The 21,865-nt window shown below is 38.7% G+C and overlaps 1 protein-coding gene across 1 annotated transcript in view; it reads left to right on the top strand.

Moving 5' to 3' along the window:
* The window catches only part of LOC129768288 (nuclear valosin-containing protein-like), a 28,289-nt gene that overhangs the window by 4,396 nt on the left and 2,028 nt on the right, over positions 1 to 21,865 (top strand). The window contains exons 4-5 of the mRNA XM_055769821.1: positions 1,798 to 3,049; positions 3,115 to 3,690. Coding sequence (XP_055625796.1) covers positions 1,798 to 3,049; positions 3,115 to 3,690 — 1,828 coding nt within the window. The remainder of the gene's footprint in view (positions 1 to 1,797; positions 3,050 to 3,114; positions 3,691 to 21,865) is intronic.

Raw genomic sequence — 21,865 nt, 5'->3', positions numbered from 1 at the left:
ATTATTGCATATTTCATGTTTACGTAGTTCTCGAACCGCGAAAGTTCATTCACCTTTAGTATCTTAAATGGCGATTTTCCAGACTTCTCAGTTTAAAAGTACGTTTTAGGGAAACATTCCGGTCTGCACAACGACGAGCGAGTACAAAAGTACTCAACACCAAAAAATATCCCCGACTTGCATGTATTTGTAAAGCGAATTCCCCCAGGCACAATGATTTTGAAGTCCGTGTTAGGGATACAGCTCGGTGGGAACGAAAATACCTCCGACTTGCATGTATATTTGCAAAGCGGATTTCCACAGGTACATTTAAAGTCTGTGTTGAGGAAACCGTAAATCGGGCCAATCAAAATTGGCAGTTAGGGCGTTTAGATAACGCTTGACATTTTACAGTTATTCAATTGTTCATCTCATGAAAAATAACATTTCATTAACTGTGATAGACACGTAGAAATATTTCCTACCAATTGATGCAAAAATCTTTCCGTTTTGTTAAGAAATGTTCGAGTTATAAGCATTCGAAGTACGGGTGGGGTTAGTACACAAATCGGTAGAACAAATGTATGGGAAAAAGGAAGTTCCTCCAGTTTTCATGAATTTAAACCGTTTATAGATTAGCGAATTGTAATGTAAAGCATATCAAACAAATCTGAATTTCCGATTCGATTGGTATGCAAATCATGAGAATTCGTTCACAGTGGAAATAGTTATTAACGTTAACTTTACTTCATAAAAGCGTGACCTATTTTCTGATTTGGCACCCTTCCTGAAATGCATAGTTCTACGTCAAAACCTAAAAAGCTTAGAAACTTGTCTAGAAAACTCTTCAACAAAGCATAAATTACTTCTGATTGGACAGAGTACAATAACTGTCTAATAAAATACAACAATGAAGTACGTAAATCTAAGAGAAGATATTAGAAGTTCACCTATGAACAAGAAGCCATACCTTCTGTAGGTTCAACGCTCCTACAGAAGAAGCACTGCCTTTTTGTGCCTTTAAGACGTTCGGCTTAGAAAAACTCACTGACCTGGATATTAGACTCAGCCGTCTTCGAAGCATTTTTGATCACGGGCTGTAACTAAACGGAACCGACTCCTGCCTTCATCTGTATTGTTGCTTGGTGAAAGATAGGTTTTGTGAAACAATCTCCTTCTCAATTACGTAGGTGGAGCAAGTTCGACTTGTTGAACTTGCTCCACCTACGATGCTTGTAAGCGAAGCATTTGTAGCATTGCATGGGGTCCTGGATGTATCTACGTGTCCTAATGCGTAGCAGTCCGATTTTATTGTGTTCTGGATCTGTTGTGTCATTAATGTTCATAAAATCACACACAAGCGCTCACACAAACTTGTACAAACGTGTTCTGTCTTTATCACACAGGTCAAACCAAAAATCAATCTCGGGTTGCGTAAGCCTTAAAAAATTCCATTCCATTTTTGACGTAGGACTACGTCTTACATTAAGGGTACCAAATCAGAATACAGGTCACGTTTTTATGAAATAAAGTTAACGTTAATAACTATTTTTGCTGCGAACGGATTTCAACGATTTGCATACTAATCGAATCAGAAATTTTCTAAGATTTGTAGTCCTACGTCCTAAGCGGTCGTATCTCGGATACAACCCCTCGATTTTTGTTTTAGAGAGGCTTTAAACTTTTCAGTTCGTTCGCCTGTACCAGCCTTAAGAAAGGCAATTGTATCGTGGTTATCTGCACCGAATGACACTTGCTATCGCGACTACGGTCAAAGAACGAATATGATGTAATAATTAATCTAAACTTTGTTTCCAGGATGCTGACCGAACGGGAACGACAATTGCTGCTGGCTGAGGCCTGCCGAGAAAAGGAACTCGAGGCACAGAATAACAAGAAGGAACCGGAAAGTACGAAGAAGAAGGACGACGATGACGACGTTGTGGCCATTATGGAAGTGGATGAACCGTCTTCGGCCACCGCAAACAAGGACACATTCAATGGTGACGTCTCGGCCGACGATGTTGTAGCTCTGGAGGACGACGTCGAAGAGGTTGTTAATTTGGACGACGATAAAGACGAACAAGCCGCGAAGGAAGCTGCGCAAAAAGTAGATGAAACGGTAAAGGAAGTTGAACCGAAGGAAGCTGAAGTAGTTGCAGAGAAAGTCGTTGATGCTGCGGACAAAACTGTGCAGGAAGAAGCTCCTGTCCCAGTGCCAGCGGACAACACCACGACTAACACGAATGAAGAGAAGGTTGAAAAAGAAAAGCCAACCACCGAAGGTGAAAACAATGCCGAGAAGCAGCCTGAATCCGAGACAAAGGCCGATTCGGCAGAGGTAAAACCAGCAGAAACAACGCAGGATGAAGCCCAGATAGAGAAACCAGCAGATGATGGCTCCAAAACAGAAGAGAAAGAGGCACAGCCCAATACAGTGGAACCAATGGTTACTGACGCAGACGTTGAGATGGTTGCCGACAGCAGCACTTCCGGCGATAAAGTAGAAATCGGAGAAGCCAAACCATCCGATGAAATAGTTGAACAAAGCGAAAACGATGTGAAAGCGGTGGAACCAATGGAGGCGGAAGCAATTCAACCAGTGGAACCTGATACAGTCGGACAAAAAGAAAAGAAAACAGAGGAAAAGTCGAAATGTGAATCCATTCCTCTTCCGGTGCTCACGTTGGAAACGTTGCTGAATCTTCTGTTGGATCATTCGAACCCTCTGCCCGACGAGGAGCTGGATAGTCTCTGCATTGAGGAAGAAGATTTTCTCGAATCCCTCAAGTCGGTACAACCTTCCGCGAAGCGTGAAGGCTTTATTACGGTTCCGGATGTGACGTGGAAAGACATTGGTTCACTGGGAGATATCCGTGATGAACTGAAGTTAGCTATTCTGGCTCCCGTTAAATACCCGCTGCGTTTGAAGATTCTGGGATTGAATACACCTTCGGGAGTGCTGCTCTGTGGGCCTCCTGGCTGTGGAAAAACACTCCTAGCAAAAGCGGTTGCCAACGAAGCGGGAATCAACTTCATCTCTGTCAAGGGTCCAGAATTGTTGAATATGGTGAGATCCTCAGATTCATGTGCCCGGTTTTGAGATGTTCATTATTCTATCTTTTTCATCCACAGTATGTCGGTGAGTCTGAACGTGCAGTTCGTCAATGTTTCCAGCGTGCTCGCAATTCTGCTCCTTGCGTTATTTTCTTCGATGAATTCGATTCGCTTTGTCCCAAGCGATCGGATAGTGCAGAGGGTGGCGCTGGGATGCGCGTTGTGAATCAACTGCTCACCGAGATGGACGGCGTTGAGGATCGGAAAGGGGTATTCCTGATGGCAGCTACCAACAGACCGGACATTGTAGATCCAGCCGTGCTTCGCCCCGGACGGTTAGACAAAATTCTCTACGTTGGGCTTCCTGCAGAAGCGGATCGAACGGATATCCTCCAGGCACTCACCAGAAATCGCACCCAGCCTCCACTAGCGGAAGATGTTGATTTCAGTGAGATTTCACGGCTAACTGACGGGTACACCGGTGCTGATCTCGCTGGACTCGTGAGACAAGCGTCACTGCAAGCACTTAAAGAGTCGATGCTTGTGTGCAGCAGCGATGATAACAGTTCAACTGCGTTGGAAAATGAACTCAAGGTGGGAATGGCACATTTCCAGCAGGCGATACGGAATATCAAACCATCGGTCAACGAAGAGGTAAATTTTCACTTTTTTATGTAGCTTCTCAAGTAGTTTTCTCCCGTGGCGAAGTGCACACGTTTCCCCTTTTTGATTTCGCGGGAGTAGTTCACATCTGAACATTGTGGATAAAATCCTCACGTTCTTCATTTTTTCCGACTGTAGTACCATTTTCACCGAATTTCAGCAGTAAAGATATTTTTGCAGCAAACATGACTCCTTCTCGCATTGATTATATTGCTCGATGTCTAAGTGGAATTGTCGTAGTATTATTTCTAAGTTGGATACGTTTAAATTTCTAAATAATAACATTAATTGTGAAGTTTTTTGCTGCACCTTGGTTCCTCCTCGAACTGATCTCTCTTTTCATCAATTTAATATTATACACTTGGATCCTGATGACTCGGTTGTGTCCCATTCACCCGAAACACGTTTACCCGAAGCACATTTACCTGAATGTAACACGTACCCGAACGACATTCACCCGAATGTAACATATACTCGAATGGACATTTACCCGAAAGCGACAAATACCTGAATGGACATTTACTCGAATGCAACGTTTACCTGAATGTAACAAATACCCGAATGCGACGTTTACTCGAATGCAACATTTACCCGAATGGAATGTTTGCCCGAATGAAGAAGGAAAAATTGCGACAAATCAGATTATGAGTTTTGTCGAATCTCCTGTTACGAAGTTACGCAGCAGTGTTGATAAAAATCATCTTCGCTAAGCTCAAATGCATACATTTTCGGGCTAGTTTGCATCGAAAACCTATATATTCCAAACGAAAATCAAAATGACAGATCCAGACAACCAATATGTTTGTCAATATATTTTGAAGTTTATTTTTGCACCCAATGTCATTTTCATCTTGATTATTCAAGATACCGGAATTGAATTTAATTTTAGCAAAATGAATATCAGCTGTTGTTTACTTTTAACCTGAGGCAGCTCTGCCGTAATCTCGCAAAGTGACGCAAGCGCCAACATTGACATTTTACGTTTTTAGTTATAGATCGATGAAGAACACCAGATCCTACCAAACAACTGTGAAAATTTACAGAAATGTGAAAAAATGACCTCGTGAAAGCTTGAAAACGGAGTGGCACAAGCGCCATTTCCACTGTGATGGGGCGCAAGCGCCATTTTCCTTATGTTGTGACGTAATTTGATAGCGATGCGATGTGATTTTTTTATCTGTCCTGATAGAGTACGATGAACGAGCAGGGACAGTAAATTTCACATAACAACATTTTCCGTAATGAACGTTTAGCATAATAAAAGTCACATGCCTTCTTTTTTGAAAAAAAAAACACTTTTCCGAAAAGCTTGTCATGCCAAAAATTTTAATCAAAAACAGTCCATCCCCATGAAATGTTACTTTTATAATAGCAATTTTGTTTCAGAATTACAAATCATGTACTAAGAAGCTCACAAAACCATGAGCTTGAGCTTGAACTTGGGTAGACTGTACAATTCGTAGTTGCTCTCCGTGATGGACCTGAACCAACCAAATTGCACAAAGAACACACAGAATGCTAAGAAGCTCACAAAACCATGTACTTTAAATGCATAAAATCAAACTCATCTTAAAGTAAAGTTTATTCTAGATTGAAGTGTATTGCTGTTCTCAGATATAGATCATAAAGATTAGAACTAAATAGTTCAAACTCATCAATTTAATTGTTGGTTACAAGGATTCCCTAATATGTAGTGTCTTTTTTCTTCAAGCATCAAGGGACAAAGCTTCTTGACGATATTTACTTTCCTCGCCTGTTCAGTTTCTCTTTCGGATAAATTGAAGCTGATTGTTGATTGAAGGTAAATGTCGCATTTGGTGAACAGCTGCACTCTTCTAAATGCTCCAATCGAAACGAAACACATCTTGTAACAAAACTCAAAACATCCTCGCGTAAACTGTATCTGTTTTACTTCGGATAATTTCGGACGGCATTATGTTATTTAACACGGATGGTTTCAATTGCATTTTGAATTCGAAAAATCGGTGCTGTCCATAATTATTGTGAATTCTTCTCCCTGATGCTTTCTCATGCTTCGCTCAACGGCGGCATGTTGGAGAAAATAATTGGAAATAGATTCTCACATACCTTGATGGATGAACGCCAACCGGTTGTGGAAACAGCGAATTAAATTTGCTGTTTCCACAACAAACTGGCGTTGGTGGCATAGCTTGAATAAAACTGCATTTTTTCAAAAATCAAGCCGATGGCAATGTTTTCCCATCAACAATACACATTTTGTACAGATCAGATTTTCACAATGTATGCGTATGCTGATTATACATGCAATTTTACATAAAGTCCCGTACTGGAAATTCTTACCTCTGGCGCTTGCGTCAGTTTGCGAGATTACGGCAGAGCTGTGTGCGGTTGGTTTTTATTTATGCCGTTGTTACCGTCTTGCCAAACAAAATCCTGCGCGATTTCTTGTAAAGTTCGTTTAATCGAACTGCGGCGTTTTTGTTCTCTAAATGTTCCAGCCTGACTAATTTATTTTTGAATTTTGACATGCCGTCTTCTTTCCTTTTCGTATCGCTCTTAAGAGGCCAAGAGTAGTGATCCCCGATAATCGTTCGATTAATCGATTAATCGAATACTTCCTACAGAAATCGATTATTAAACGAACGAATACTGCGCAATCAATAATCGAAGCGAACGAATAATTTACGTCGAATAATCGATACAAACCCAGAGAAAAAAAAACGTAAGTCCGCTGCAGTTTTATCCTCAAAATCAATTATTATCTTTGACGCTCCCCTAAACTGGCACAATGCCGTCAACGCGAATTGAGTAAACATGTTTAGGTGAGCGTAAAAGATGATAATTGATTTTCAGGCGGAATGAACATTGTTTGATTCCAGAATGCTTTCTAGCAAATGAGAAATATTAGTCTAACTAATTATTTCTTTTAGCGTGACGATTAATCGATTATTTGGGGCGATTAATCGTGTTGCAGGACGTGCAGTTCAAATGCTACCCCACCTCAGACGGTGGAATCCGAATCATTTGTTGAACTCGAACTCACAAAAACCAATCTACTACAAGCTAGAAATATTGCAAGTCTTTATAATAAATCGAGGCTCTTGAGTAAAAATGGGACGCAATTTGAAGAAAAAGGAGTCAGATTTAGGTTCATAAAAAAGGGCTACTTTTTCATCTAATTTCTTTATTTATTTAGGCTCATTAGCATTTTAGCTGTAACAGAACCGGGTTTTAATCGTGTACATGTACAGGCAAACCTTTTTTTGTGCCGCACAAAAAAATCGTGCAAAAACTTCACCAGTAGCTTTAAAAAGTCGCGTTCGGTACACATTTTGAAAAAAACTTTTTTTGTGCGGTAGATAGGGACCGCATAAAAAAGTTTCCTTCAAGAAAATAACTCAAATCCACGCCGATCACCGTTCAATTTCATTTGGTTTCCCTGCTTTGCAACGGGATAGTTTGCCTTTTCGGTTGCGCGTAGCTGTTTTGTGCTTTTAGCTGCATGTCGAAACGTGTTGCTGTTAGAAATCATTTCATGCAAACACTTAGAAAAACTTCGAGCATTTGATGGGAGGAAGTGAATGATTCCAGAAATGGATAATTGAGACGCAAATATGCTTTTTTCGCACTGAAATGCATATAAACCATCTAAAAAAACTGAATGGACGATAACTTCGTCAAATATGCTTCTTTTCATAAACCATCTAAAAAAACTGAATGGACGATAACTTCGTCAAATATGCTTCTTTTCATAAACCATCTAAAAAAACTGAATGGACGATAACTTCGTCAAATATGCTTCTTTTCATAAACCATCTAAAAAAACTGAATGGACGATAACTTCGTCAAATATGCTTCATTTCATATACCGCACAAAAAAAATCGCACAAAAAAAAACCGCACAAAAAAACCGCACAAGAACAGAAAACTGCACAAAAAAAACCGCACAAAATCAGGTTTTACTGTACATGTTTATGGTTCTATAAATTGTAAATTACACAGTAGTAGCCATTTAGGCATAAGGGTATTCTATAATATCAGCTGTTGTTTACTTTTAACCTGAGGCAGCTCTGCCGTAATCTCGCAAAGTGACGCAAGCGCCAACATTGACATTTTACGTTTTTAGTTATAGATCGATGAAGAACACCAGATCCTACCAAACAACTGTGAAAATTTACAGAAATGTGAAAAAATGACCTCGTGAAAGCTTGAAAACGGAGTGGCACAAGCGCCATTTCCACTGTGATGGGGCGCAAGCGCCATTTTCCTTATGTTGTGACGTAATTTGATAGCGATGCGATGTGATTTTTTTTATCTGTCCTGATAGAGTACGATGAACGAGCAGGGACAGTAAATTTCACATAACAACATTTTCCGTAATGAACGTTTAGCATAATAAAAGTCACATGCCTTCTTTTTTGAAAAAAAAACACTTTTCCGAAAAGCTTGTCATGCCAAAAATTTTAATCAAAAACAGTCCATCCCCATGAAATGTTACTTTTATAATAGCAATTTTGTTTCAGAATTACAAATCATGTACTAAGAAGCTCACAAAACCATGAGCTTGAGCTTGAACTTGGGTAGACTGTACAATTCGTAGTTGCTCTCCGTGATGGACCTGAACCAACCAAATTGCACAAAGAACACACAGAATGCTAAGAAGCTCACAAAACCATGTACTTTAAATGCATAAAATCAAACTCATCTTAAAGTAAAGTTTATTCTAGATTGAAGTGTATTGCTGTTCTCAGATATAGATCATAAAGATTAGAACTAAATAGTTCAAACTCATCAATTTAATTGTTGGTTACAAGGATTCCCTAATATGTAGTGTCTTTTTTCTTCAAGCATCAAGGGACAAAGCTTCTTGACGATATTTACTTTCCTCGCCTGTTCAGTTTCTCTTTCGGATAAATTGAAGCTGATTGTTGATTGAAGGTAAATGTCGCATTTGGTGAACAGCTGCACTCTTCTAAATGCTCCAATCGAAACGAAACACATCTTGTAACAAAACTCAAAACATCCTCGCGTAAACTGTATCTGTTTTACTTCGGATAATTTCGGACGGCATTATGTTATTTAACACGGATGGTTTCAATTGCATTTTGAATTCGAAAAATCGGTGCTGTCCATAATTATTGTGAATTCTTCTCCCTGATGCTTTCTCATGCTTCGCTCAACGGCGGCATGTTGGAGAAAATAATTGGAAATAGATTCTCACATACCTTGATGGATGAACGCCAACCGGTTGTGGAAACAGCGAATTAAATTTGCTGTTTCCACAACAAACTGGCGTTGGTGGCATAGCTTGAATAAAACTGCATTTTTTCAAAAATCAAGCCGATGGCAATGTTTTCCCATCAACAATACACATTTTGTACAGATCAGATTTTCACAATGTATGCGTATGCTGATTATACATGCAATTTTACATAAAGTCCCGTACTGGAAATTCTTACCTCTGGCGCTTGCGTCAGTTTGCGAGATTACGGCAGAGCTGTGTGCGGTTGGTTTTTATTTATGCCGTTGTTACCGTCTTGCCAAACAAAATCCTGCGCGATTTCTTGTAAAGTTCGTTTAATCGAACTGCGGCGTTTTTGTTCTCTAAATGTTCCAGCCTGACTAATTTATTTTTGAATTTTGACATGCCGTCTTCTTTCCTTTTCGTATCGCTCTTAAGAGGCCAAGAGTAGTGATCCCCGATAATCGTTCGATTAATCGATTAATCGAATACTTCCTACAGAAATCGATTATTAAACGAACGAATACTGCGCAATCAATAATCGAAGCGAACGAATAATTTACGTCGAATAATCGATACAAACCCAGAGAAAAAAAAACGTAAGTCCGCTGCAGTTTTATCCTCAAAATCAATTATTATCTTTGACGCTCCCCTAAACTGGCACAATGCCGTCAACGCGAATTGAGTAAACATGTTTAGGTGAGCGTAAAAGATGATAATTGATTTTCAGGCGGAATGAACATTGTTTGATTCCAGAATGCTTTCTAGCAAATGAGAAATATTAGTCTAACTAATTATTTCTTTTAGCGTGACGATTAATCGATTATTTGGGGCGATTAATCGTGTTGCAGGACGTGCAGTTCAAATGCTACCCCACCTCAGACGGTGGAATCCGAATCATTTGTTGAACTCGAACTCACAAAAACCAATCTACTACAAGCTAGAAATATTGCAAGTCTTTATAATAAATCGAGGCTCTTGAGTAAAAATGGGACGCAATTTGAAGAAAAAGGAGTCAGATTTAGGTTCATAAAAAAGGGCTACTTTTTCATCTAATTTCTTTATTTATTTAGGCTCATTAGCATTTTAGCTGTAACAGAACCGGGTTTTAATCGTGTACATGTACAGGCAAACCTTTTTTTGTGCCGCACAAAAAAATCGTGCAAAAACTTCACCAGTAGCTTTAAAAAGTCGCGTTCGGTACACATTTTGAAAAAAACTTTTTTTGTGCGGTAGATAGGGACCGCATAAAAAAGTTTCCTTCAAGAAAATAACTCAAATCCACGCCGATCACCGTTCAATTTCATTTGGTTTCCCTGCTTTGCAACGGGATAGTTTGCCTTTTCGGTTGCGCGTAGCTGTTTTGTGCTTTTAGCTGCATGTCGAAACGTGTTGCTGTTAGAAATCATTTCATGCAAACACTTAGAAAAACTTCGAGCATTTGATGGGAGGAAGTGAATGATTCCAGAAATGGATAATTGAGACGCAAATATGCTTTTTTCGCACTGAAATGCATATAAACCATCTAAAAAAACTGAATGGACGATAACTTCGTCAAATATGCTTCTTTTCATAAACCATCTAAAAAAACTGAATGGACGATAACTTCGTCAAATATGCTTCTTTTCATAAACCATCTAAAAAAACTGAATGGACGATAACTTCGTCAAATATGCTTCTTTTCATAAACCATCTAAAAAAACTGAATGGACGATAACTTCGTCAAATATGCTTCATTTCATATACCGCACAAAAAAAATCGCACAAAAAAAAACCGCACAAAAAAACCGCACAAGAACAGAAAACTGCACAAAAAAAACCGCACAAAATCAGGTTTTACTGTACATGTTTATGGTTCTATAAATTGTAAATTACACAGTAGTAGCCATTTAGGCATAAGGGTATTCTTTCTGTTCTTCCATTGTTCAACAGATCGGACAGCGGAGAAAGTTGATATGATCATTGTTGTGTTATTTGTAGCACAACAGCCCGTTGTTTCTTGCAGAGCAGAGCCATTGTATGGATTAATCGATCTTCGTTACACCGTGGATCGATCTCCGTCGCTGATAATTGTTGCGTGGACGTAGTTATTATTCTATAATAACACAAAGATGGTCAATTGAAGGCCATGAGCTCACGATCGATCGCTTAGTAAGCGAACGCGCAATCAAGTGGCTACGAAGCTACTTCGTTCGTGTTATTTACTTCATCTCGTCTCATATGCTCCTATTTATGCTAACATTTTCGTCCAGCGTTATTTTAACAAGACAGGTTTTCTATGTTATTTTATTCGCGATAGTTAATAAAATAATTAAGCACGGGTTATTACTTTAAAAAAACCTTGAACAAATCCAAATATATCACTGAATCACATAATGAGCTTTAAAAACATGATTGTTTGATTTTTCATTCTGATTGTTCAGACATGCTGACGAGATTTCATTCATGTAACATACTTACTTAGTTTAACTTACATCGAATTAATTATAGAATTCCGATTGCATAGAAGAGTTGCATTATGAATTTTTGTTTCAACTCAGGAACTGATCATAGAGGGTATCCGGAATACGCTCGAAATATGTTTGGATGTGATCAATGAGGTTCTGGTCAGTTATTCTGATAAATGAAATATTTTGAATTCTGAGTAAGTAGAGGTGGGGTGGATCTGATACGTTTTAACCCTTTGTGGTCGTTTGTCTGCTCTCAGACACCACAGCTAGGAATTATACTCAACATTTTATTCAACCATGAAACAGTCTACGCTTTTTCTTAACGAAATTTAATGTCTAGTGGATCTGTTCATGAACTAACACAGTGGTTCTATGAATAATAGATAACGATACTCGGTTCAAACGAAAGATTGATAGCGTGGAAAGATAAGACCATCTCTTTCAAAGAAAATTAATTCCGACTGCAAAGGGTTGAAGCGCTTCAGGTCCCAGATGCATAGGGTAGATAGGGGCAATATGGTCCCCCTAAGAACGAAACGTCCTAAATCACATCTATAAATTATGCTACATATTAAAACCTCACGATTTGAAATCTTATTGATCGATGTAGATTGTATGAATACGTTTTAAAAAGATTTATGTGGAAAAATTACACTTTTAAAAATGTGTTCCATTTCCACCGATCGAAAACACTACGGGGAAAATGGGCCACCATGCGGGGCAATATGACCATGTTTATTGATTCATGTAAGCATGTTTTTGTAGGGGAATAACGTAACGAGTTCATAAAACGAAAGCTTATTCTATTTTGCAACTTCTACGTGTATTTCATTGGATTCCATTCAGTTTGCATGCACAAAAAATAAAAATGTGATCAACGTGATTGGACTACAATTTTACGTTGCTCAAATCAGGAACAGAGAATATCTGTGCATCGATAGCATTGGTTCCGTTTATCGCCACCCGTAGAGAACTGAATTGTGTCCCACAGTAGCAACATTAGGTGTCCTGTGGAATATTCTGTAATGGTTATTCCTTGTTCAGCACCCTGCGCTCATCTACCATCTTTTTCTCCGCATTGCTAGGATTTTGAAATTTTTGGTGCACTTGCACCTTGCTGCTCCTATGGAAAGAAAGATAGTTACTGGAATCACTGATGTTTTATCGACGTTGAATTGCCTTTCTGGTGGAGTGTTGTATTTCTGCTGTACGTCCTCCAGTAAATCGTAGAATTTCCCGACTGCAACGCGATTGAATCATTTAGTCCTAGTGGCGGATGTTGCTTCTGGTGTCCGAAGTAAGATTTGTGGGTGATACTTTCGAAAACCAGCCAGCCAATCTATTCCGGTTAATTGATTTTGACTATTAAATAGGTGAGAAATATGGAACAGCAAAGGGTCACAACGAAGATAACGTTTAAGTGGTTCTCGCGGGACACAATGCACTAAGGATGCTTGTAACACTGTCGTACTTCTCTTCGCTACATCGGTGGCCACGTTCAAGGTCTGTGACCACTTTTTACAATCGGATGTTCAGATATAAGTCCGCACCATGATTCCACATCTAACTATTTCCAACTATGTTTAGAAATGTTGACAGCTGTTTTTACAGGTTATGTTGAAAAAATACCTGGTCATAATGCCCCAAGCAGGTATGCCCATTCCGCCTCGTACATTTACGCTGAATAGAAATGAACCGTTCTTTTGCATGAAACGGCAAAGCAGCGCAATAAATCAGTGAAAATGTTCAGAAATAATACCAGTACGAATTGATATAAAGAGCAGAGTCATAAATTTCAGCATGGAGCGTACAGAGCTTATTTTGTTGATTTTGTTTGTCTCGAAAAAGCCCCCTGGTCGTGGACGCAACTATCTCCGCTCGAACTGTACAGCAAAAAAAAAACAAAAAACTTTTTAAAATAAAAATGAGCGGAATGAAATTCCTTTTAGGGGACTTACTGGTATAAAACATAAAAAAGCTCTAAATTTACATTTATTTTATTAACATGTTACGGTTTCTGGTAGATCATACTAATGCTACTGAACCAAGAATGTCGCGAGATTTTTCTTAAGAATTTTTCTTAAGATTTTTTTTAAGTTTCATTTTAAATAGGCTGCGAATGCTAATTTGTTTTAATTTAGTGGGCAACTGGTTATAATTTTTTGGACCAACAATTGAAATCCTCTTTTCACCAAACTGTATGTGTGCTCTTATTAACCTTGAATTGTTTGAATTCCTGGTCGGATAGTTATGGCTAGTGGAAGGTAGTTGGATAAAGTGTTGGAAATTGTTGTTATGAAGAGTGTCGCGAACAAAAATATTTTTTTGAATGTCGCAAAGACTGGTTTTTTTTTTTTTTTTTTTTTTTTTTTCTTCCCTCCGCTCACCCCCATCTCGAAGAAACTCTGTTATGAGCTTCCTGGAGTTGGGCACCATTTATTAAATTGAAAAAAAAGACAAAACACACAAAGAAAGGGACGCCAAAGGGTGAACGGGAAGACATAAAAGGGACGATGTTTGGATCCCAGTGAAAAATAAATTTCTTTTAAGGGATCCAAGTATAATTACAACACAACATAATATCAATAATTAGGAAAACATTAACAATGAATAGAACTGGCACTCGTACTTAGAGAAAGAATTTGTGAACATGGAGAGTTATTACAGGAATTGTTATGCTTGTTCGTTGTTCAAATTATGAAAGCGTTTATTGTCGATTTTAGATGTTCCTTTAATTTCTTTTTGAAGAGGTCAGAGCGTGTGATAAGTCGGACTTCAGACGGTAATACATTGAAACGAGACGGTCCATAGAATAGAATGCGATGCTGGCCTATACTAGTCGTTGCTCGACTTCGTACTAAATTCTGGGCTTGTCGTGTGCTGTGTCGGTGGTTTGCTGTAGGGATTTCTAGGTTGTGGTGGGATTTATTGTCATTAATAACACTATGTACAAGTTTACAAGTCTGAAGTTCTCGTAGTCCGATAAGAGGCAGTATACAATTAGGGTTGTCAGAGTATAATTCCAAAGTTGGATGTAGAGTCGGTAGCCTATATATTATTTTCAAGCATCTATTCTGCAATGATTGAAGCTTCTTAAGTCTTGTTTTGCATGCATGACCCCACACTATTATACCATACTGCAGTTGAGAGTGAATGCATGCAAAATAAAAATTGATTAGAGCTCTCTGTGGTACAAAAGTGAATACTCTTTTCAAAATCCCGCAAAGGGAGGAGATTTTTTTTTCAAGATAATTTATATGATACATCCACGATAGGTTTACGTCTAACAGAACCCCAAGATATTTGAAGTGTGTCACTCTCCCAATTGAAACATCCATAATTGCGGGGTCAGGGTAAATGGGGATTTTTTTCCTTGGAGAGTGGAAAACCATGTATTTGGTTTTTGATAAATTGAGTGACAATAAATTTGCTTGGAAATATTTACACAAAACAGTCATGTCTTTTTTAATGTTTAAAACTACATTTTTGACATCTGAGCACGGGTAAAACAATGCTGTGTCATCAGCAAAAAGCCTAGCAGTCCCTATAAGTGGCAGGTTCCCGATATCGTTGATGTACAATAGAAATAACAGAGGTCCGATATTACTGCCTTGGGGTACACCAACGTTTATTGAACACAGGTTGCTTTTGGCATTATTCAAAGATACGTATTGCTGTCTATCGGAGAGATAGCTTCGTACAAGGTCGTTGGCTTTTCCTCGGATACCATAAGTATTTAGTTTTTTTAATAATATTTTATGATCAATTGTATCAAAAGCCTTCTTGAGATCTAAAAACAGTGCTCCGACAATCATTTTACGATCGATTCCTTCAATTATTTCATCCACAAGTTCAGTGACGGCAGTTGTAGTGCTACACCCACGCCTGAATCCATATTGAAGCTTGTAAAAAACATTGTTTTTATTCAGGAATTCGAGAAATCTCTTCACAAGCAATTTTTCAATTATTTTATTTACTACAGATAGTGTTGAAATGGGTCTGTAATTGCTCGGATTCGTAGAATCACCAGACTTAAAAATTGGCACAACTCTAGCTACTTTCAGGCACCTTGGATAAATTCCCGTAGACAGCATTTTATTGAATATATCTGAACAAATAATTGAGAATGCGGCTGAATTCCCTTTTATGACACTTACTGGAATGTTATCAGGACCGCAACTCTTCTTGCTATTCAACTCACTTATAGTCAGCAGCACCTCAGCTTGGGTTGAGGGGAACAAAAATATCGTATTTCGGACGGGTTGGGAATTCATAAGAGAAATATTGTCATTATTTTTAGGGATTGCGCTGGACAACTGAGTTCCAATGTTCGAAAAATAGTTGTTAAAAATGTTGCATATTTCGTTGTCGCTTTCAAATTCCCTACCATTATGAATTAGTCTAGTTTGGGGTTTTTCTTTGGAACGTCCTAGAATAGAATTTAATTTTTTCCACATATTGGATTGGTTCGTACTGTTCAACATTTGTTCGAAATATACTTTTTTACTCTTCCATTTTTCAACCTGTGTCTTCTTCGATACGTGATTTAGCAATTCTCGTAGATGGGAGTCGCTAGGCCGTCTTTTTAATTTCTTTAAATACCGATTTTTGATTTTTGTCAATTTCCATAGATCGTAGGTCATCCAAGGGCAATAATTACCCTTAGTATTGACCTCTACCGAGATGGTTCTGGAACATTCCAATAGCATCGAGTTGTATGTCGACGAGATATTAGCAAGACACTCGTCGACATTTTCTCCGCAAGTCACTGTATTTAAGAAATTAGAGAAGCATGCGTTCAATTTATTGTGATCAATTATTGTCTTATTCAATTTAGTTTTCGCTTTGGGATCATGCATTTTGAATGACGACACTATCAGTGAATGGTCACTGAGATCGGAAAACACAGTATCGTTGCGAATGTTCGGCGCGTCTATAATTTTACACACAACATGGTCTAAGATGTTATTACTTGCTGTACGTGTAGTGAATGTATTTGAACACAAGAAACCTAATGATTGAAGGAGGTTGCTATAACGTAACACAGTATTATTATTAGACAGATTCACAGGAACATTTATATCACCTACAATAAAAAATGGTCTTTGTTTTGACAAATTTAGTCTATTCTCTAAGAAGTCATAAAATTTATTAAAGTCAAACGAGGGTGGACGATACACAGTTAAAACATCGAAAAATTGAGTATTTATTGAAACTTCTATTTGTATATAGTGAAATCCATCAAAGTTTTGGTTGTCAATAATTTTATGTTTGATGGAATCTTTTATAAAAACAGCTAGGCCTCCAGCGGATACATCCCTGCAAGAAAAAATTGCTCTGTATCCCACAATGTTATAAAGGCAACAAAATTCGGCTTTAAGCCAGGTCTCACCAATCACTATTACATCTATGGACACTTCACACTGATTTAGAAACAAATTTATACTGTCAAATTTATTTAGGTCATTTATGCCACGAACATTCCATTGAAGTATTTTGAGATAGTCACCGTCAGTATTTTTATAACTAATGTTGAAGTCATTTACGTCGAGGTGGGAAAAATTTGTAGCGTCTGTATGAGTCATTGATGTAGTGATTGTCATTGATGTAGTGATTGTCCAAGAAAATTTTATCAATCAATCGTTTTAGTCGAAGAAAATTAGAGAGCGTTGTTGTCTGTTCGTTTTCTTTTTGGTGACGGTGTTTTCGTCAAGTTCAAGTATCGTGTTATTAATTTGCTAAGATCGTCTCTGTTTCTTATAATTTCCGGTCTATCGCCATCCCCCTTCTTTACTAAGATTGTACCATGTCTGCCGGGCCAGACATATTTAATTTTTAATATTTCCTGAGATTCACGCAATTCCTTGAGTAACTCAAAACCAAACGGAGTCAGCTCATCGCGAATAGATACCGAGGTTGGCCTACCATTTAACAGTAACGACGGGTCAACTGATGTTGATAGCAGTTTACCTTTTTGTTTCTTCTTGTCGAGTACTGTTTCTTTGTCTGCTACGTCCTTGAAAACTACTTTGATTGGTACCAGTGTGTTATTTGTCATTTTTGAATTTAGTCTGGATACTGATACTATCGATTCTGATTTCAATTGTATTCCCAATGATTCAATTGTTTTGTTGATTAATTGTTTTGTATCTTCATCGTGTGTAACAGGAATACCCATGAATATAGCGTTTTTTTCATTCATTACTCTGTTTGTTTTGTCTGAATTTAATTCCAGTTTATGAACCGTTTCTGTTAATGCTGACTGAGATTTTTTTAAATTTAGTATTTCAAGCTTTAGATCTTCATTTTCTAATTTTAGTTTATGAAAATCTTCAGCAATAGTGTCAAATTTTGCAGAGAGGAATTCCTGGGAATTTTCAATAGCTGTTGTTATTTGTTTAAATTCAGATCGAACATCGGACATTTCTGCAGTTACGGCACCCGCTACAGCGGTTTTCAATTCGTTAGTGAGCGATACAATCAATGCTTGTTTATCATTAGACATCTCGACTATGCGTTGGTAGATCTTCGCACAGTCGGGAGTGCAAAAAAAGGGCTTTTCACGTACACGACGACACGCATTGCCGATTATGTTTCTGCATTTCAGATGCGCGCTCGAAAAACAGTATAAACATGTTACTAATTTATTTGAGTCAATTTCTTTCCGCTCACACACAACACACACGCTCTCATCTTCCATACTATTGGGGGCGATTATCAAGATGACGAGTAAATGGATGGACAGACAGCACCTACCTCGTGTCAATACATATAAGTAGTTATCACAGGCGTCGTATACTCTGCCGTGCAATTCATAAACAGATTGGACGGTGCTTATTATTTGTTCCTTATTCCACGTCAAGTTTATGCACATGGAAGCCACACACCTGCACACAATCTATTGGTTGTATAGTAGTGTACAAGGTGCCATAACTTGCACGCAATCTATTAGGTGTATAGATGTGTACAAGACGGCTCAACTAGTGTCGAGATAATCGGAAAGTGGAACGAAATAAATTGCAACTGTCCAACACAATGACGAACTCACATTCGGCAGAATCAATACAATTATGCCTATCCACCTCAATACACAACAATACCACAGATTTTTAAATTAAAAACTACACAAATCCTTGACACTCGATAACACTCAAACTAGGATTCATAAAATTGATGCATGCAACATTCAAATTGAGAAAAAAAATCACAATAAAACAGTGTTTTAACACAATTTTTGGAGACACAGAAAGAACGTTAGTTACGAACGAGTTGTTGCCAACCAACCTGGAAAAATATTATGGGAACTGTCTGAATAGAATTGCAGAGTAGGGATCAATGCTGATTTTTCAAATATTGTTTGGTCGTGCAAGGTATATCTTGTCGCCAGATCGAAATTTGAAAGCTATTTACGGTGGTTAGACACCTAAATGTGCCGATGCGGAATGTGTTGGCTGGATTAGATCTAGATAACATGACCCAAATCTATCTTTTCGTCAAAGTTATAGAACTCCGTGTGTCAATATTGTTCGAATCTCTGTATGTGCCTCCTCCTCATCATGATAAAATTATGTCCACTAATTTTAGCGACGTCCGTGAGCAATCGGTTCCCCATCTTATTTAAAAGCCCTCGCAAACTGCAAACTTTTTAATTGTCGTTAGTTTGGTCGGATTGGGCAAACATTGCCCAATTGTTGTACCAAGAGGCTGTGCGCATACCTCTCCGTATTGATTAGGACGCAGACCAAATATCGGCCGACAAAACGTATGTAGGCTGCGGGGGTTCTAAATAACGGGTGTAATATAGGTGTAATAAAAAATGAGATTTTTTTTTCAATACCTTTCAGTAACTCAAATAAAGAGCGTAAAATTTTCTTTCTCCAAGAAAATTGCTCTTTGGGCTCCTCCTACAGAAACAGTAGGCGTGTTTGGTTTTGCTAGTTTGAATTTAGTCAAAGCAAAGATGCCGTCGAAACAGCACGTGCTCCGCGAACGCATTGTACGGTTCTACGAAACGCATTTCCAGCAAGGAAAAAAGTTCACGGTGGCACATTTTAAGGAAGAAAATGTACCTGTCAGTACGGTATATCGTATCCTGGGTTCCCTGAACGTAGAGCGGAAGTGGTCGTCCGGAGACGATAATGACGAAGCAGAGGAAGACATCGTTAACGAAGCTGTTTGACAACAAGGACGCAACCAGCCTGCGTGACGCCGGTCGGAAGTATGGCTGCTCCCACGTATTGATCCATCGGACCCTCAAGATGGAAGGAATCGTCTGCAGGAAGAAGACTAGGTCGCCGGAGTACACGAAGGAGCAGATTGAGACGGTTAAATCACAGTGTCGGTGGATGACCAAAAAATACCGCGGGATGTCTTTCGTTCTGGACGACGAAAGCTATTTTCCGCTGTCCAAAACGCATATTCCAGGAAATGATAATTACTACTCTAGCGACAAGTCATCCACACCGCCTGAAGTGAAATACAAGTTCAAGCACAAGTTTGAAAAAAAAGGTTATGTTGTACATCGCCATTTCCGACCGGGGCATTTCAAAGCCTTGGTTTAAGCCAAGCGATCTGGCAATCAAAGCCTTGGTTTAAGCCGAACGGTCTGGCAATCAACCAACAAATCTATCGAGAAGAGTGCTTCGATAAAATCCTGCTGCCGTTCCTGAACGAGCATCACGCGGATGGGAAGTACGTCTTCTGGCCGGACAAGGCGTCTTCCCATTACGCCAAGAAGACGCTGGCGTATCTTGAGGAGAAAAAGATACCGTTCGTGCCGAAAGATCGTAACCCAACAAACTTGCCCCAGTGCCGCCCAATAGAGTATTTCTTTGGCTCACTCAGTGCCCTAGTGTATAAAAACAATTGGAGGGCCAAGGACACGAAGCAACTGACTACAAGAATCCGGAAAATGGACGTAAGTGCCGTACAACGTTCTTGTGAGAGCATCGCGACAAAGTTGCGTCGAACAGCAGACCACGGCCCTTACTCAAACATTCACTGACATTTTTTTTTGAAGAAAATACATTATGTTATTGAAAGCGTGCTATATTAGCTTAGCATATAATCAACGGCCCTTTTCAGGGCTCCAAATTTGATGGATTAGAGTTCAGAAAAGTTTTTTACAGGCCGAACTGAAAGGAGCATTTAGCGAAAATCGTGTTGTCGATGATAATTCGATACCGATAGGTGCCATGGATATGGATTTCTTCATTATGATTCATTATGAAATATATGACATGATGTAGTGAATATATCCCCATATCGAAGAAATCACTTTCATGAAACTGTTTACCGTTTGTCGTTTTCAATTGTTGGGAAAAGGCATTATTTTTGCTGAGTAAATTCCAAGAAATAATCCATTCCTTCTTCAAGCGTGATTCATTCTGCTTCAGATCAACGGAACAGTATGATAATCATTTCATACAAAAGATAAAATGTCCAAGAGTTATATGATTTATTGAGTTGAAAAATAGTTTCAATAGCTTAATGATAGCTTCGAAAACTGGTTATTGAAATCATTCGTATCCGTATGTAGAGCGCCCACTTGAAAACCCATTAATCTTATTGGAATGTGAGATGGGGAAGCTCATACTTACGTCTATGCATTATGCTGTACACTTCGATTAGAGCCCCCGCACACTACAGACTTTTTTTCAGCCGGTCGACAAGTCAGTCTGCAGTCTGCGGGGTTCTTAATTTCGTTTTTGCAGGTCGAACCGAAAAAATTTCAGTCGAGTTAACTCTTTTTTACAGTAATGCTTTTGAATCCGGACAATTTGCATTACATTCAATATCATACCACAGCCATAACATTTTTTCATGTTGAATTTATGCGATTAATAGTTACTAATATAGTTTCTTGATAGTTACTAATCAATCGCATTAATTCAACATGCAGAAAATGTTGTGGCTGCGGTATGGTATTAAATGTAACGCAATGTGTCCGAATTCAAATACATTACTGTATACTTACTTCGATGTTATTCGTTTCTCTCTCAGGGTAAGCTACGAATATAATAAGGGTGGGGTTTAGATTCTATACTTTTATGGTTTATAAAATGACGCTTCCTTTGCTTTCGTTCATTTCTTACTCTACTCTCGCACCGTTACGACTCGTTTGTTTGGGACCAAGCAGATAGCTCGTTAGTCTTTCGGTGGTAAGGCACACGAAAGCAGCTCGGATAAGCGCACCAGCCGCAGGATAGGTGAAGAAGCCACATCGCTATCGACCGGGAACTTTGCGTGAAATTCATCGCTATCGGAAGTCGACCGAAATTGCTCATGACTTCAAAACCGATTTGCGCTTCCAAAGTTCCGCGGTTATGACGCTGCAGGAGGCTTATTCGAAGATACAAATTTGTGTGCTATCCACGCAAAACGCGTCACATCATGCCCAAGGACATTCAGCTGACCCGTCGAATCCAAGGAGAGGGTGCTATATTAGCTTAGCATAAAATCATAAAATCCTTTTCAGGGCTCCAAATTTGGT

Source organism: Toxorhynchites rutilus, chromosome 2, assembly GCF_029784135.1.
Source record: "Toxorhynchites rutilus septentrionalis strain SRP chromosome 2, ASM2978413v1, whole genome shotgun sequence".
Lineage (NCBI taxonomy): Eukaryota > Metazoa > Arthropoda > Insecta > Diptera > Culicidae > Toxorhynchites > Toxorhynchites rutilus.
Note: the sequence above shows the minus strand (reverse complement) of the source record. Positions and strands in the feature narration are given on the sequence as shown.